Here is an 18,265-nt window from a genome sequence, read left to right on the forward strand (position 1 = left end):
TCACTAACTCCTGAGCGCATCTATGCTAGTGATCTGTAGAACAGAAATTCTCACCTAGGGGTGATTCACCCCAGGAGGCACTTGGCAACATCTGGGCCATTTGTGATCACCATGATTTAGGGAGAGCCACCGGCCTCGGGGCAGAAGCGAGGGATGCTGCGGGACCCTAAGTGCACGGGACAGGCCCCTCGCACATGGCGCCCATCCCGCAAGCTGGGCGACAGCCTGCCTGGCACCCGACATTCCCCTGTGCAGCTATGTCAACCGAGACTTCCACTTCCCTCCAACATGCACGCCCATCATCTTGGAAAACCCTTGGTAACCCCGAGTCCAAGCTCCCCAGAACCCAGCAAGGGCATCTGTGGCCTTCAAGCAGCATTTACATTGTTTGGGGATTTCTGGAAGGAAAAGCAAGCTAGGCTGGGAGAAGCCGCGCTGTGCTTCTGTCGCATGCATGTCAGAAGGGAGCAAGGGCAGCGAGGCCGAGGAAGCTCTGCATGGGGGGAGATCTTGGCCTTGACCCTGACTGGGCGGAACCCCTCCCCCAGCCCCAGAAGAGCCCTCACCAGCTCTGCCAGGATGGGCAGGAAGATGATGATGGTGGCCGTGTTGCTGGCGAACTCGGTGAAGAAGGAGATGACGATGGTGATGAGCAGGACAGCCAGCACGGGGGGCACGTGCTCCAGCGGGTGCAGCTGCCCTCCGATCCACGACGACAGCCCCGACTCCTGCAGGCGGGGCCACCTTTACTCCCACGCCGCTGCCCTACCCAGGTTGGGAGGTCCAGTAGCACCCTCTCCCCCCACCTCGCTCGAGCCTCGCTCCGTGCTCCCCATCCCAGGTGCGCAGACTCCTGGGCCCCTGGGGTAGATGTGGTTAGAGGTGGAAAGTTCACCTCTACTCAATTCCACAACCAGTGAGTTACAATTCAGTGGGAGAGAGGGGACGGGCCCTTCACGGGAAATCCCTTCATTCTTGTAAGGATCACTACAAAGTAGTAGTATGTGAAATAGTCAGTGTTATTTAATATATTGATGTGTATGAAAAGTTTACCCTTTATCTCATATGTAATATAAAAACAAGTGCCGGCCAGACACGGGTGTGGCTCTCACCTGCAAGCCGAGCTACGCAGCAGGCCTACATACAGAGGATTGTAGTTTGAAAACCAGCCAAGAGAAGAAAAGGTCTATGAGACTCATCTCTAAAATAACCAGCAAAAAAAGCCAGGCTAGAGGCATGGATCAAAGGGTGGAGTATCAGCCATGAGCAAGAAAGAAAAGCAAGTGCAAGGCTCTCGGTACCAACCCCACTGCTGACGAAAACAAAATGAACGAACAAAGAACCAAGCATTTACCAAATGCAACACCGTCGCTGTGATTGTCAGTAATAAAGGTATTTATACTCAATCATGAGAATCCTTGTCATGATTGATAATAGTACGACATACACTATCGTATGAATGGCCATTTTGGTGGTTGCATGCCAGGCACCTGCTTGCATGGCCTGCTACGACTCGCTCTGTCCCCCCAAAGCAAACATGGTCCCCATCACCTGCAAAACCACTGCTGCCATCTGTTGGTCTGGCACTTCTCAAGCAGCCACTGTCCTCCACAGCAGGACAGAGTGGCCCGGCTCCACTCTAGCCAGTGCTGTAGAATCGCTGGGGTGCTCACCCCTCTGGCTTCTCCAGAAATCCGGCTACTTCTCTTCCCAGATTTTGCTACCGAAAGTATTCATCTATCAGCAAACGGTACACAGCCTGGACGCGGTCAAGCGTGGTGCTGCCCTCTGGTGGTGGCACTCAGCAATACTGTGGCAATGAGGCAGCCAAATAGCTTCGCAGAACAATACTAACACTGGTTTAAGAACCAATCTGGGGCAGAAAGGAATTACTCGAATGGTTGTCTACCTTAGTTCTGGGTCAATATAGTGACCCTGATCACAATACCCATCGTTTTACCAACAAAACGTCATAGCTTTTCTTCAAAGCATTGAATTGGCTGCTTATTCACCATTTAAGATTTCATCGTGGATTTTGGACTACACATACAGATGCTGCCTTAATAAAACAATGCAGCTGCCTTATAACCTGGCTGAAAAGTTACTTTCAATGGGTGAATTATAAATGTGTAAAATATTTCATTCCAGAAAAGTCCTTTATTAAGAAGCTTCTTACACAGCTACAGGAAATTCCTGAGAATGTGCCACAGCCCCCTCTCCTGGCCTGGAGAAGTACTGCAAGAAAGAGCCCAGGGCTGCTGGCTTCTCCCATCCCACCCCAGACCACGGCCTTGGCGGCATGAGCCAGGGTAATCCTAGCTACTCAGGAGGCTGAGATCTGAGGATCACAGTTCAAAGCCAGCCTGAGCACGAGATTCCTGAGACTCTTATCTCCAATTAAACAGCAGAAAACTGAAAATGGCGCGATGGCTCAAATGGTAGAGCATTAGTCTTGAGCTGAAGAGCTCAGGGACAGTGCCCAGGCCCAGAAATCAAGCCCCATGACCAACCAGTGAGGGAGGAGAAAGGGAGGAAGAGAGGATGATGAAGGTTTAAAGGTGAGCAGCCTTGAGCTGTTCTAGCTTGGCTAGGAAGCTTCTTGCTGATGTCCCAGTGGCTGTTCAGGGGCTTGGCATGGCTTACTTACTGGAGGAAGCTCTGATATGAGACAGGAAAGCCTCCAGTTGCAGGGGCTTTATTGGGGACACCAAAGGGACTCTATCTGTCCCTTCTCATCCCCTTAGGAATCAGAATCTCCATTTCCTTTTCTCCTTCAGAGATCTCAGGGAGAATATTCAACCAAGAAAGGCAGGTGCAAAGTCCTGGGATTTAGATGAATGCACTTGGCTACAGAGCAGCAAGGGGCCAATGGACTGGAAGAACATAAAGAAGCTGGAAGAGGTCATTATCCATTACAAGGTGGGTTGGAGGGGCTGAGCTGTGTGTAACCTTGTGCCTGGCCCAGCACAGCCTTGGCTCTTGAGCTGCAATGTGCAGATTCATGAGCACATGGCCTTGCAGGAGGGTACCACAGAAAGGACAACGAGGGGCCCAGGTCTAGTGAGCACTAGGATCAGCTTCCAGCCTGTGGGCAGAGCCTCACACCCCAGCCTGGCTGGACTGGACTGTCTATGGCCCCCCTAGGATCCAGCTCAGGGGCCAAGAAGCAGGAGGAGCTGCAAGCACCCTGGTGGCTCTGAGCCTGGGCCTGACTGCCTGGGAATGGGTGGCAGAAAATGAGGCTGAGGCCAGAGGCAGCTGCCAGACAAAGGCCTTACTGACAGGAAGCCCAGCCCAGGGCCAAGCCAAGAGCCAGACTGGGCTCCCAGCATGCACAGCAGTCCCCACAGCCCAGCCTGCAGAAAGCACTGCCTCCATGACCTTCTGCCATCTGACCCCCTAGGACTTGGGGTCCTTGCTTCCTCCAGAGCCCCGCTTCAGGGCCAGGCTAGACTCTGCCTCTGTAGCAGATGACACTGCCCTGAACCAGTTGTTGAGGCCACATACACCTCCCTGTCATCTTAATTCTCCAACAGCCAGTCACAGCAACAACTGTGTTCTGACTTCTACCTATAACTGACTCATTGAATCATCACAACGCAGCTTTTTTATTTCCATTTTATAGATGAGGAAAACAGGGCACAGAGAAGTTTTAGTAACCTGATAAAGACCACACCAAAGTGGACCATCTTTCATCAGGTCCCATTGTATGGCCTCTGTAAGGCCTGGAAAACATGCCACTTCCTCCAGGAAGTCTGCCCTGGTGCAGGAAAAGCTAGACAGATCCAAGGTCCAATCCCAGCTTCACTACCAACAACCTGTGCTACCTATCACGAGTCACGTCATCTCTCTGGGTCTTGTCATTCCTAGGACGGAGACAAAACCAAACACAACCCCTTGGGCTCATTATTCCTTTTGTTTTTTTGAGTTCTGTACCAGTGTAATGGGTTTCTAAATGAATACAAAGAACCTGACTGTGCCACCCACATGCCCGTTAGTGGAGCCTTGGAGTCTTCCTGCCCTGGATCTCAACCACCAAACTCAGACCCCAGGGTGGCCTTGGCTGTGGGCAGATCTGCGCAGGGGCAACCCGAGCGCACAGATGTGCGGTAGATGCTGGCTGTAAGGCCTGGCCGTCTCTGATCAACCAGATCATTCTGAAAGGCCTGCCCGGCTCTCTGCGGTACTTGTGGGGTGTGGTCTGCCTCACAGTGCTCCTGCTCTTCTGCACCCCTCCCGTGGTCCCCAGGCTGTGCTCCTGCTGGCAGTCATCTCGTCCTGTGGATGAGGGTGTGGTCAGGCAGTATCTACGCCCATGGGGTCACTGAGCCAGAACTTGGACCTGCAGCTAACAGATGGGGAAACCTTGAGCCCAGAGAGGCTAAGGAGCCTGCCTATGAGCTCCAGGAAGGAGCCGCAGAGCCTGGGTTCCAGTTCAGGCATGCAGTTGCCACGTCCGGCCCTGCCCAGGGGGCTGCGCTATGCTCTGTCACAGTAACTGAAAACATCTCCACTGGGAATGCTGTGAGGGAGGTGTCTGCCGTTTCCAGCGGCCTGGCGGTGCAGCCCCGGGTCGCTGTGCATGCTGGCCTTGAATCCAGCTCCACCACCCACCTGCTACACGAGCGGAGGCGAGCTCCTGTCCTCATGTTGGTTTTCTCAGCTGTATGGTGTATGGGGACAGCAACAGTTCCTGCCACAGCAGAGCTGGTGAAGGGAGACGGGGCCAGCATCTGCTCAGTGTTTCAGGCAGGGCCTAAGAGCCTTTGAGATTCCGGCTAAAATGCAACGGTACCTTATGCAAATGCACTGGTGTGTTAAGCAAGTGCAATGGGGATTTACGTAGATGCAATGGTGCATTATGCAAATGCAATGGTGCCTTATGTAGACACAGCGGTGCCTTAGGCAAGTGCAGTGAGTGGCATGTTAGGTGCACGTTAGAGCATTGAGGCCCGGTGGCCTTGAGAGTGAGAGACACCTTGCCTGCCCTGGACACCTTGTTTCCCTCATGCTGCCTCCGCCCTGGCCCTGGGCTCGGGGGACCTCTGGAATAACATTAATGACAGCACTAAACAATTTCTGTCACTAGGTTTATCTAATACCCATGGCACAAGATTCAGGAGCACTGACTCTAGAGCCAGACTTAGGGGATTTGGATCCTGCCCCCCACAGCTGTGTGGCCTTGGGCAGTTTACTTTACCTCTCTGTGTCTGGCTTCTTCACCTACAGAGAGGGGATGAGAATGGCGGTGCCTAATTCTCGGGTGTGGTGGGGTTCCTGGCATTACAATGTGGGGAGCATGGTGACCAGTGCCCGGCATGGTGCCAGGGCCAGCTATTCCTCTGGGCTCACAGGCCCTTGATCAGTCACAACAGTGCCAGCCCTGGTGCTCGTGCTGTACCCACTGCCAGCTTCTGAGGGCCTGGATCAGACCTCCTTCGTCCCCGCCTCTGCGGCGTCAGTGCTGAGCACAGGCCGGCCAGCTAGGCACGAGGCTTGTCCCGGTGTGTTCCCGGGAAGCTGGCCCGCAGCCTACACCCAGCTCGTACCTCACAGCCTTTGGCCATGGCAAAGCCTCCTCCCAGCAGCAGGATGATGTTCCAGGGCACCGTCTCCTGGGCCTTCTTCCAGCTCAGCAGGGGCTCCGTCTTGGTGGTGGGAGCTGGGCAGAAAAGAGGGGCCACTGGGTCCAGGGTGGGAGCCTGGCCTGGTCAGGCAGGGGAACTTAGGACCCCAGGGCTGGGGCAGGGCACAGGTGTGGCTTCTCAGTCCAACATCTCAGTCCACAGACTGGCCTTCTGCCCACGTCTGTGGCCTTAGCCCATAGGGTGTGTACCACCCCAGCTGGCAGCCTGTGTTTCTGAGATCCCCACAGGGGACAGAGCCAGGGACAGCATCAGGGGTTCCTGAGGCCACGACCTCCCCCAGGGGAAGACCCACCCACCAGGACAAGACAGAGGGGGACAGCAAAAGGTGAAGGAAGGAGAGAGTGAGCCGGGTATACAGAAGGAAGGCACTGGGCTGGGCTGGGGCAGTGAGGAGCAGGTGCAAGGAAACTGGGTGGCAGACACTGGCAGCCAGTGCCCATGGAAGGGGTCAGACACAGCGAGGCCACGAAAACATGGCAAGGAAGGAGACAGGCAGACCAGCAACTAAAACCAAGAGCTCCAGAGACAAAGCCAAGAAGCCATAGCAACTCTGGAGCTGGCAGAATGGTGGGGGGCAAGAGCAGGGCTCAGCAGGGGATGAGAGAGTCATCAGGACTAGAACAGAGTCAAGGCCTTCTGGGGACCCTCCTCCCCACCTCTGGCACCCTGTCTCTCCCACCCTGGTCCTGGTCCTGGGATCCTACACCCCCTCCTGGCTCCCAGCTCTACTGCAGTGACTTTAGGAACTCCTGCCTTCTCCTGGGTCCTCAAGCCTGGCTTGCTGAATGAATCTTCTATCTTTTTAAATCAATAGAAAATATATAGATTATGACCTCTGTTTCCAGCTCTCTGTCCAGAGCCCCAGATGAAGGCCTGTGTAGCTTCGACCTGGGGCCAGCGCCACCTTCCAGGGAGTCTCTGCTGGGAGCCCGGGGGGGGGGGGCGGGGAGAGGGGGGCCTTTGTCTTTGAAGCCTTGTAAATGCAACATGAGGTTTGTTGCCAGGCCCCTCAGCAGCAGAATTACAGTTCCCACGCCATGCTAGGGGGTCACCAGGGTTTGTGTAAGGGCCACACACTGCAGTCTGTGGGGCTTTGTGGGCTAAGAGGCAAGAACAGAGGCCATTGTCTATGTACTTACATAACTGAAGACGATTCCCACACATTTCTTGGGGAAATGCGTGACTATTCACGGGTGTTGAAACCTGAAGTTCACCTAACAATCACGTGTTGGAAGCTTTTTGCCTTTGGATTTTTTGTTTTGTTTTGTTTTCCAGCTATTTGGAAACGTAAAAATCATTCAGAGCTCCTGGGTTGTATGAAGACAGTTGCTGGATCTAGTCTTGGGACTGCCGCTGCTCACACCTGTCTGAGATTGTCGCCTGAGACAGCCTGAAGTCCCCAGATGCAGTCACCACTCAGACAGCCCAGGGCACGTGCAGGACCAAGAGCCTGGCCACACCAGGCCACTCCAGGCCGCTGACTCCTATGTCCCATGTTTCCCTCCCACTCCCACGCCTGACTGAGACCCCCTGTGGCCAGTGTACCTTTGAAGTCAAACCACCACTTGAAGGAGGGCTTTTGGGATGGGAAGAAGAATAAGATGATGACAATGGTCACGCCGGTGACGGCATCGGAAATGAACCTACAACGACAAAGTCCCACACATTGAGGCCCTGGCTTCTCAGTAGGCCGTGCACCGCCTGGCAGGTTTGCCAAGGAAATTTGTGCCAGTGAATTAGGCCCATTGGGGCACAGTGGGAAACTGGCCCACCGACCACCAGCCTGCGCTGGGCAGGGCAGGCCTGCCACCATGGAGCTCCCTTCCTACGTGTTTTGATGCTGCTGAGTGGAGCAAACTCCTGTTCTCCTAACTTAAGACTCTTGTTAGGTGTCCCAAATGGGTGGGTCCAGCCAATACTGGAGCCTGAGCTGTGGTTTTCTGGCTCCGAGTTCAATGAGGGGCCTGTATCGATTGCTCACAATGCTCCTTTGGCTGCAGGTTTGTAAAGAGGAGCTGGGAAGGCGGGCCAGCCTCACTCTAGTAGGAGAAATGCAAAGCAGAACAGGGCTGTTCCACTCCGCTGCTAACAGGCTGTCAAAGCAGCTTTGGTGAGAGAGACAAGTGTGGCATGGGGGGTCACACAGTGGTACTGGGAGAACGGGGTTCCCATCAGGAGGGCAGCTGGTGCCCCAATTCAAAGTTGTCCTTGTCCATGTGAAGACTCCTTGATTCAATTTCTCTCCTAGGAACAATCCTTGGGAAAGAATCAGACAGTCCCATAGATTCTGTGTAGGGAGGTTTTCATCCACAGAGAGAGAGAGAGAGAGAGAGAGAGAGAGAGAGAGAGAGAGAGAGAGAGAGAGAGAGAGAGAGAGAGAGAGAGAGAGAGAGAGTGTGTGTGTGTGTGTGTGTGTGTGTGTGTGTGTCCTAGTCCTGGGGCTTGAACTCAGGGCTTGAGCGTTGTCCTTGAACTTTTTTGGTTGATGTTGTTCAAGGCTAGGGCTCTACCACTTGAGCTACACCTCTGCTTCTGGCTTTTTTGGTAGTTTATTCGAGATTCTTGTCTAACATTACTAATAATATGGCTATTCTTATTTCACCAGCTTTCCTGGGGGGCACTGAATTATGTCCTTAGATCTCAGCCTCCTGAACAGCTAGGATCACAGGTTTGAGCCAGTGGCACCCAGCTCCTTTCCTTTTTTGATATGTCAACTTGATTTCATTTAGCTAGGTATGGTGATATATACCCCGGATCTCAACTTAACCAGAGGCAGAGGTAGAAAGATTACAAACTGAGGCTTGCCCAGGACAAAACAACAATAACGACAACCTACCTAAAGACAATAGAGCAAACTTAAAGGGCTGAGGTCATGGCTCAAGTGGTAAAGCACCTGCCTAGGAATCAGGAGGCGCTGAGTTCAAATCCCAGTACTTTAGCCCCTTTCAAAAAATGCCCATCTTGGAATGATTCTATATTTTAACCATGCTCTGGTCAGGATTATGTGTCCATAGAAGCTTATGGTACATGTGAGATGGGTTTGTTTGTTGCCTGCAGTTACACTTCTGCTGAGGTACGAGTTCCTAACAGAAATGTACTCACACTAATTATATTATTGGTAATCTGCTTTTAATTTTTCTTTTTTTTTAACCAGTCCTGGGGTGTGAACTCAGGGCCTGAGTGCTGTGCTTGGGCTTTCTCAAGGCTAGAGCTCTACTACATGAGTCACAGCCCCATTTCCAGCTTTTTCTAGGTATGTGGTACTAAGGAATCAAAGCCTGGTCTTTGTGCATGCTAGGCAAGCCCTCTACCACCAGGCCAAACTCCCGGCCCAGGCTTTTAATCTGGGGGAGGGGGGCACCTGGAGGAGCGGGCCTGATATGCACACAGCGTGTGTGTGCCTGGGGTACGGGAAGTACAATATAACCGTGGAACAACGTGCTATTTCCCACTTCACTTCTTTTGTTTTCCACTGCTGAGGTTTGAACTGAGAATCTCCCTCTCTCTGGTTCTCTCTCACTCGCTCACCTGTACTTGTTCTCAGCGGTGTTTTACCATTTGATCCATACCTCCAGCCCAGCTGTTTCTTGATGACTTTGGAGACTGGGTCTCACACATGTTTCTGCCTGGGTTAGCTTTAAGTGCGGCCCTTCAGATCTTAGCTTCCGGAGTAGCTAGGGTGAAAGTTATGCACCACCAGCACCTGACACCTGATTTCTCCTGCAAGCGCTTGATAGAGCCTATGCAATAAGAGCAATCACCAGTGAGGAATCAACTCATTCCTCACAGGACCATGCCGCAAATAAAAATCTTGCCTTTAAAGAGTAATTTGTATTTCACTGTTATTACTTAAGTATTAATCCCCTTTCACTGATGAGGAAACGGAGGCCCAGAGAAGTGAACTGACCTAGAGCCATCTATGGCTGCTCCCAGGTCTCAGAAGACCAAAGACCTTCTGGGATGGCCCCTCCCCACCCTTCCACCCCCCTGTCCTTCCTGGCATCTGACTTCCTTCTGTCCTTCAGACTTGCTCAGTCTCTTCTTGTCTCAGGCTATAGTGGATATTCTCAGAGTGACTCCACTTAGTGCCTTTACCTCTGCCTTTCCTCTCCTGATTTATGCTTCTTTCCAGAACCTCCCCAAGTCAGCATCCTGCTTCATTACTTTGTACTGTAACCCGCTCGATCCTTCTTCACAGCACACAGTGTAACGTTCCTGCTTCTGTGTATGTCCCGGTCAGTCACAGACCTCCAGAAGGAAGGAAGGCAGGGGAGGAGGGTGGGGTGAGGAAGAGACTGAAGGAAAAGGCTGTGCTCATGGTTGGGCAACTGATACAGGACAGAGCTAGAGCCAGACCTAGTTCTAGGTGATTCCCAAGGCAGAGCTCCTACCACTGAGCAAACCTCAGCTGGCAATGGTGCCAGAATGACATGGTGATATGGTAACGCGATGACACGGGTGAAAACCCAGTTAGGGCCCCCGGCTGTGCCTCCCTCCAGCTCCACCGCCATCCTAGACCCCTTCCTGTGTGGCTCTATCCCAGAAATCCCCAGAATCTCACCCGGGGGTGAAGAAGCTGGCCCAGCCAGGGATGAACTTCGGGTCTCGGGAGAAGAGGAGGACAGCGAATGCACAGAACAGGATGAACACGGCCTGCTCTGCAAACCTGCAGCAAGAGAAGGCGGTATGACAGCCATGGCCTCAGCAGGTGCCACTGCAGCACTGCCCAGCCCAGCCGCTGGTCACTCACCCTCAGAGTCACAGGAGGAGGGACAGATAGACATGGAGAGAGGTGTGCACAGAGGTAGAAAGACAGAATCCCTCACTGTACTCCTTCACAGACTGGGGAGGGAGCAGGACCCAGAGAAAGCACCTGACCCAAAGCCACACCAGGAGTGTTGGCAGATCCACCATGAGAGGCTGGCCTAAGCCTAGCCATCTCACTCAGTGGGGGGTGCCCATTAATCAAGGCCCTGGGTGGCAGAGATGGTGCCAGCAGGATTCTGGAAAAGGTGCCCACCCAGAGCTTTATGGCCCTCCTAGCACCTGGACTGGGCTGCTACCACCCTCCCCTGCAGGCTCTGGGTCCGAATGCTTCCCCAGGACTCAGCCAGGACTAGACAGAAGTGGCTTCCTGACAGTGGAAGGCCTTCTCTCCCCACCCGAGACTTCCACGTACTTGGTAGGCCCCAAGTTCTGGAATTCTTCCTGAATCAAAGCGCGGGCCTTATTTTCCGCATCAGCTCGTAGCTCTGATTTCTTCTTCCTCCAGCCCCTGAAACAAAAAGAAAGTGCTTAGGAATGGTGACTGTGGGTGGCAGGTGTGGTGACCTTCTTGCCCACTGTCCACCCACCCCCACTAGCCACACCACTGTGGCCACTTGGTCTCCTTGCTCCTGTCTTCCATTCCTAAAACTGTGGTCCCCCTCTAGAGTCTAGCTGACCTTTAAAAAGTGAACTGTAAGTCATATGACACCCAGGCTTCATGCTGGATGGAACAGTCCAGACATAAGCGGACAAAACCAGTGGAGCAAAATGGAAAGCCTAGAAACTCAACTGCCTCACAAATGGGGAGCTGAGTTTATGGAAAAGATGGCCTCTCAGATTGGTGTAGCTAGAGGGGCTACTCAGTAAATGTTATTGGACACACATCATTGGAGGGGAGTGAGAAGGTCCAGGGGTAACCCCATTCTTCAGTGGTCCACTTTGACAAAAGATCATACAATGGGTCTTCTCTCCACATGGAGTTAGGCAAAAGGAGGAGTTTGGGCCCCTCTCCCCCCATTCTACTATGGACAGAACTTAAAATGAGTTGAAGATCTGAACATAAGAACTAAAAGCCATAGAGACATCAGAAGAAAGTAGAGGGCAGATGATTGTCACTGAAATCCTCTCTACATCACCCCGACAAGAACATTTTTAAAAATAAAAAAAGAAGAAAATAGAGGGGCAAATTGTCATGGTCTCAGGCAGCAGTCTCTTAGAAAGGACAGCAAAACACATAAACAACCAAACACAGAGGCACAGAATTTCCTGAAAACTGAAGTTGCATGTGCCAATTAATGGTGATATCAAAAATATAAAAATTCTGGGCCGAGTTTAGCCTAGTGGTAGAGTGTTTGCCTAGCATGCATGAAGACCCGGGTTCGATTCCTCGGTACCACATTCATAGCAAAAAGCCAGAAATAAAGAGGTAGAGCTCTAGCCTTGAGAAAGTCCAAGGACAGTGCCCAGGCCCTGAGCTCAAGCCCAGGACTGGCAAACAAAAAAAAAATAAAAAAATAAATAAAAATAAAAATAAAAATTCTACAAGGAAACACAGGACTATTTGTATAATTGTAATTGGAAATCTTTTCTAAATTAATTGAAATTTCTGAAGCCATATGAAAAAAATAGTGGTAAAATCATATACAAAAAAGTTCTAAAAAGAATTCTGCATAGGAAAAAGCACCATAAATCCAGTCAGAAGACGAATCATGAAAATACTGACATTGCATTTTGAAGAATAAGCAACATTTTCTAATATAAAGAATAGCAATACTGGGTTGGGAATATGGCTTAGAAGGAGAATGCTTGCCTAACATGCATGAAGCCCTGGGTTGGATTCCTCAGTAGCACAGAAACAGAAAAAGCCAGAGGAGGCGCTGTGGCTCAAGTGGTAAGTGCTAGCTTTGAGCAAAAGAAGCTCAGGGACAGTGCATAGACCCTGAGTTCAAGCCCCAGGACTAGCAAAAAAAAAAAAAAAAAAAAAAAATAGCAATGCTTACTCATGTTCTTCATCTACCAGATCAGACTTCCTTAATATTTCCCTCACCGGCAGGAAGCCAAGGCAGGCGGTGGTCCAGGGTGGCTGGAAAGCTCAGGGCTGTTTCCCCCCAGCTTCCCCAGGACGGCGATATGAGGTACCTGAAGCTTATCCCCACATACAGGAAGGAGATCCAGAGCCAGCCCACCAGCAGAAACAGCAACATGAGCGGGAAGGCGAAAATGAACCAGGAGCCGAAGTTGACCACATCGCACTGAGGAAAGAAGCTGCAGAAAAGCCGGGGTGAGGAGAGCCTGCCAGCCCCGCAGCCCTACCCACAGAGCCAGAGCGGTGTGGGAGGGTCCTGGCATCTCAGGAACCACTGTTCCTCTGCTCCACGCAGAGGGTGCACTGCCTCTTCTTCGGAATGCTATGCTATGACACCTGCAGTGCTGTGTCACCCGGGTAAGTGAAAGTCTGGTGAACCAATAGCAGGACTCAGCTGTCATCAACTCCTGCGATGGCTGTGCAAGAGGGCGCCCAGCCAAGGCAGGTCTGGGCTTTGTTTGGAATGACATGATGTTTACATGCTGGTAAATGTTCTTTGGGAATGTTTTCAGCCAAACAAAACACCCAATATGCTCCAACTCCACCTCTTCCCGTATCCTCACAGCCTGGGCAGAGGCTGGAGCTGGGGGTGATGTCCCTCAGCTCTTTCTGCTAGTGTTTAAGCTTCTGGCTGTCGGTAGACAGACATCCTCAAACCTGAGAAGGCCTAGGGCAGACACAACCCAGGCTGCAGATGCCTGACGCTTTTTCACCCCAACAATGTTTCCTGGAGGGGAATTTGGTAAAATGCACAGATGCTTAAAAATATGTACACCCCTTCATGTAGGAACTCTGCTGCTAAAATGCATCTTTTTAAAATCCAGAAGATATGTGTAGCTAGCAAAGAAAGACAAATGTTAAAAGATGACATAACAAAAGTAGATGGAACCTTAAAGAATAAAAACAAAAAAAAGAGTAGAAACAAACCCACGTCAGACATTTCTAAATGAAGAAACAAACAAAAAATACGGAGTTAATAGACTGTAATAAGCAAAATAGTAATAAATGATGATATAGAGGTTTTCTAAAATGAATGTCTTTCTGTAATTAGATAAAGAAAAAATTTTAATTTTAGTAGATATGTGGCCAATCATACAATTGAAAATAGCAAAATAATAATAAACTGAAAATAATCATAAACTGGGCATGGTGGCACTCAGAAGGCTGGGGGAGGAGGATCCAGAATTTGAGGTTAGCCTGGACTTCACAGTGAAAGACTTTGTCATAAAGAGAAAAGAATCAAAATGTCCTAGATGACTATAAATGCAATACTTACCTCAAATAGGATAACTCATATCCATTAAAAATGTATGTTTCCTGTAAAATTTTAATGATTAAAATCAGCCTTTAAAACTGTAGCAATAGTATGTTGTCAATAATATTAAATGTGCACATGTATAATTAAATATGTGGTGATATTAAACTGATGTCAGTCAGTGTGAAGTCTTTCATAATGTGCCTGTGTCATTTTATAATCAGATGGAACAGATCAAATGGACCTCCGGGGCAGCACATCTGTCTCCAGGTCCCACAGCCCCTAGCATAGCATAGCATTCTCGTAAAGCCCCTCTTTCCATCCCAAATGCCTAAGGCTGTGCCACCAAAGGCTGCAGCCAACCTGCAAGACAACTTCTAAGCTTTGCTGAGCACCAATGGCTTACATCTGTAATCCTGGCTGCTCAGGAAGCTGAAATCTAAGGCAGGCCACTCAAAAGCCAGCCTGAGCAGGAAAATCCATGTAACTCTTCTCTCCAAGTAACCATCAAAAAAGCCAGACGCAGAATTGTGGCTCAACTGTCAAAGTGCTAGCTTTAAGCACAAAAGGTCAGGGATAGCACCCGGTCCTGAGTTCAAGCCCCAGGACTGGCACAGAAATAAATCAACAACAACAACAACAAAAAGCAAAAATCCTAAGCTTGTGTTGCCACTTTTCTCCTCACTTTTTTCAAACTCAAGGCAAGTCCTGTTCCCATAGGTCAGGCCGTGTGAAACGACCACAGAGGTGGCCCCCAACCCCAAATGCAGTCCCCGCCCCTGCACCCCACAGCCCTTGGCTTTCTGTCTGGATCAGGGGCTGGGTTCCTACAGGCTCCAACACCTGTGCTCAGCCACCCTGCTGGCCAGACACTGGGGAAGCAAGGGCTGAACTCAGCTCCCCCCCCCCCCCGCCCCCGCACTGGAAGAAAGCCATTTTGGCTTCTGGATGTTCAACTGCTGACCAAAACCATGAGGTTCAGCCAGGCCCTCTTCAAAGGATAGAGATCAAAAGACACCGAGGTTGTTGCAAAACTAGGTGCTCTGGCAGCATTTGGAATTGGGCCCTCCTCACAGCCTCAACGAAAATCTAGCTGAGCCCCCCACACCCCTGTAATTCTAACAGATGCCCTTGTTTTTACCACCAAATCCTAAAAGGAGTTTAGAATTCTAGAATGTAATGGTAATTCATCAGACCAAACACTGGTGGGGGTATGAAAATAAAAAATACTGGGAAATCACCATTCTTTTCCTTTGGAGACAGGGTGTTATTGCGTAAGCTATGCAGGCCTTGAATTCATGATCCTCCTGCCTCAGTCTGCTGAGTGCTGGGTTGATAGGCATGTGCCACTATGCTTGGGGAGGGGAAGGAACTCCTGATTCTAGCACAGGGAAAGAACCACAGCTACGTCCCCGCCATCAGACTTGTAGGTCCGACTCTGTTTGAACACCAAGTAAAAAGATTAGCCATACTGAATACAAGTGCAATTTACCAAATGCTTGTATTTGCGTTTATGCCAATTTAATGAACACATGCTGCATCTCCACTGACACAGCTGTGGATGGGGGATCAGAAACCTGGGGGGCTTCTCAGAATCCTGGAATCTGAAGATCATAGTCATAGAACCTTGGAAAACTGGCTCTTTCTTCTTCTTTGATTTCTTAGAAACTAGAGGCCAGGGCTGGGAATGTGATTTAGTGGTAGAGCGCTCACCTAGCATACATGAAGCACTGGGTTGGCTCCCTCAATGCCACATACACAGAAAAAACCAGAAGTGGCACTGTGGCGCAAGTGGTAAAGTGCTAGCCTTGAGCAAGAGAAGCTCAGGAACAGCGCGCAGGCCCTGAGTTCAAAGCCCCAGGACTGGCAAAGAAAGGAAGAAAGGAAGAAAAAAAGAAAGAAAGAAAGAAAGAAAGAAAGAAAGGAAGGAAGAAAAGAAAGAAGGGGAAGAGAGGGGAGGGGAGGGAGAGAGGGGAGAGAAGAGGAGAGGAGAAGAGAGGAGAGGGGAGGGAAGAGGAGAGGAGAAGAGAAGAGAAGAGGGGAGGGGAGGGGAGTGGAGAGGAGGGGAGGGGAGGAGAGGGGAGGACAGGAGAGGAGAGGAGAGGGGAGGGGAGGGGAGAGGAGAGGAGAGGAGAGGAGAGGGAAGGGGAGGGGAGGGGAGAGGAGAGGAGAGAGGAGAGGAGAGGAGAGAGGAGAGGAGAGGGGAGGGGAGGGGAGGGGAGAGGAGAGGAGAGGAGAGGGGAGGAGAAGAGAAGTTAGAGGCCAGGATGGGAGAACCAGGTGGTGAGTAGAGAACACACTGCTTTCTTGGCCCACTCAGCAGGCTTTGCTTTCCACTGCATCAGGCCCTCCTCGGCGCTGCCTCTCCATGCTTTCCCATCTTACCTGAGGAAAAGCTGGAGTTCTCAAGACAGTGCTACGTTTGTAACTTTCCTCTTCTCAACTCCCCTCTAAATAGGCATGCTAGCCTCCCTTGCCTTATTTCCTTCCTCCCTCCTTCCCTCCCTCCCTCCTTTCCTTCCTTCCTTCCTTCCTTCCTTCCTTCCTTCCTTCCCTCCTTCCCTCCCTCCCTCCTTTCCTTCCTTCCTTCCTCCCTCCTTCCCTCCCTCCCTCCTTTCCTTCCTTCCTTCCTTCCCTCCCTCCCTCCTCCCTTCCCTCCCTTCCTTTCTTCCCCCTTCTCTCTGTCTCTTTCTCCCTTCCTTCTTCCTTTCCTCTCTACCTTCTTTCTTTACTTCGTAGACAACATCTTGCTCTGTTGCCCTGGTTGGTCTCTAACTCACTCGGTGGACACTGTCCACTGTCAGTCCACTCTCCTCACTGGTACCCTCTTAGCTATCAGGGTTCTTTTGTTCACTGTCCCACAAGGGCGGCAGAAAGTTACTCCTGTGGGTGGGTGTCCCACATTCCCCAGGTGGGAAATGAATGAGGGGGGAGGAGGAAGAGAAGGAGGGGGAGGGGAGGGGGAGGAGAAGAAGGGGAGGAGGAGCCCACCTGGGGGGGGGGCTGAGCCACAAGCACTCCTGTGTTTACCTCTTGAGCTGGCCCAGAAGGATGAGGTTGGGGGCTGTGCCCGTGAGAGTGGCGGTGCCCCCGATGCTGGCTGAGTAGGGGATGGAGATGAGGAAGCCTTTCCAGACGTTTTTGTGGTACTCCTTCTCCTCCTCCTCCATGGAGTCAGCAGGCAGATCCAGCTGGACCTCAGACTCTTCAGCATGACCCCTGCGTTCAAGGACACCAAGGGAAGCTGTTCAGAGTCCCTGGCCTATGGCAGGCCTCTCTGCTCGCTGCTCAGGGGCTGCCAACCCAAGGGGGCCCTTTCTGAAGCCAAAAGGGCCCATGCAGGGAAAGCCTTCCCTCAGATGTCTATGTTAGAAGTTTTCCTCAGGAGTGGATGGGGTAGGGTGCTCACCATGGCATGAAATGTCATTTGAATGAAAACAATAAAATGTCCCTGCAAACACAGCCCTCACTTCCGCTGGACACTGACACCATGGCTGTTAGCATGGCAACGTGGACCCGTGTTTCCTGCACAAGCAATACCCCTTGGATGTGGACTTTAAAAAGTATGGATATTTTCCTGGGCGCAGGTTCACGCCTGCAATCCTAGCTACTTAGGAGTCTGAGATCTGAGGATCCTGGTTTGAAGCCAGCCTGGGCAGGAAAGTCTATGAGACGCTCATCTCTAATTAACCAGTCAAAAGACAGAAGTAGAGGTATAACTCACATGATAGAGTGTCAGTCTTGAGGGAAAAAGCCAAGGGAGAGTGTGAGACCCTGAGTTCAAGCCCCGATACTGGTACACAAATGAGACAGAGAAAGAGAGAAGAGAGAGAGAGAAAGAAAAAAAAAAAGGAAAAATTCACGTGTCATGAATACATAAATATTTTTAAAGTCTAGAAGACAACTAAACTAAACCAAGTCTATAACTGAGCTCAGCCCCCTGAGGGGGTCCAGGCAAACCCGGCTGACCCCACGCCCGCTCCCTAGCCCTCTCCTCTCATCACCCACCTGCCACACCGGCCCCTCTGCTCCTGCATTCACTTCCAGATGCCAGAACACAAGCTCCTTGAGGCTGGGGCCTGATCAAGCCAGCTAGAACTGGAGGCAAGCATCTCCACCCACTGGTGGGCGCCCACTCCAGCTCCAGCAACCCCACTATTCCCAGCTGCGTCATCCAGTCAAATCCTGAGTATGGCTTAGGAACAAGTGTTCCCATCTGTGCATATCCTGGAAGCAGGACCTCAGTGACTCTCAGGCTTCAGAGGTGGGCCCCTGTGTCACATCCCTGTCCTCCTGGCAGAGGAACGTGGGCTCTGCGAGGTTTGGGATGTGCCCACGTCATAACCAGGAGGCAGTAGGGCCACAGTGCAAGTCAGATGGGGTGACTGAATCCTATGACCCTCTCCGTGACTGTACCCCATGCCGTGGGGAGGACCCACAGGCTGCGTGTGACACCCCCGTGCAGATGTCACAGCATGACGTCATGGGAGGGGACTTACTGGACCCCAG

At 51.3% G+C, this 18,265-nt stretch overlaps 1 protein-coding gene across 5 annotated transcripts in view; it reads right to left on the reverse strand.

Moving 5' to 3' along the window:
* Positions 1 to 18,265, reverse strand: part of Slc13a3 (solute carrier family 13 member 3) — a 47,310-nt gene that overhangs the window by 5,741 nt on the left and 23,304 nt on the right. For 4 of the 5 annotated variants that reach the window (XM_090352467.1, XM_090352466.1, XM_090352469.1 and 1 more), the window contains exons 5-11: positions 16,787 to 16,975; positions 12,555 to 12,680; positions 10,828 to 10,923; positions 10,210 to 10,314; positions 7,194 to 7,291; positions 5,550 to 5,662; positions 567 to 728 (exon numbers count right to left, since the gene is read on the reverse strand). In XM_090352467.1, coding sequence (XP_090208593.1) covers positions 567 to 728; positions 5,550 to 5,662; positions 7,194 to 7,291; positions 10,210 to 10,314; positions 10,828 to 10,923; positions 12,555 to 12,680; positions 16,787 to 16,975 — 889 coding nt within the window. The remainder of the gene's footprint in view (positions 1 to 566; positions 729 to 5,549; positions 5,663 to 7,193; positions 7,292 to 10,209; positions 10,315 to 10,827; positions 10,924 to 12,554; positions 12,681 to 16,786; positions 16,976 to 18,265) is intronic. The other variant, XM_090352468.1, reaches the window with a different exon arrangement.

Source organism: Megascapheus bottae, chromosome 18, assembly GCF_031878675.1.
Source record: "Megascapheus bottae isolate mThoBot1 chromosome 18, mThoBot2.hap1, whole genome shotgun sequence".
In the NCBI taxonomy this organism is placed as follows: domain Eukaryota; kingdom Metazoa; phylum Chordata; class Mammalia; order Rodentia; family Geomyidae; genus Megascapheus; species Megascapheus bottae.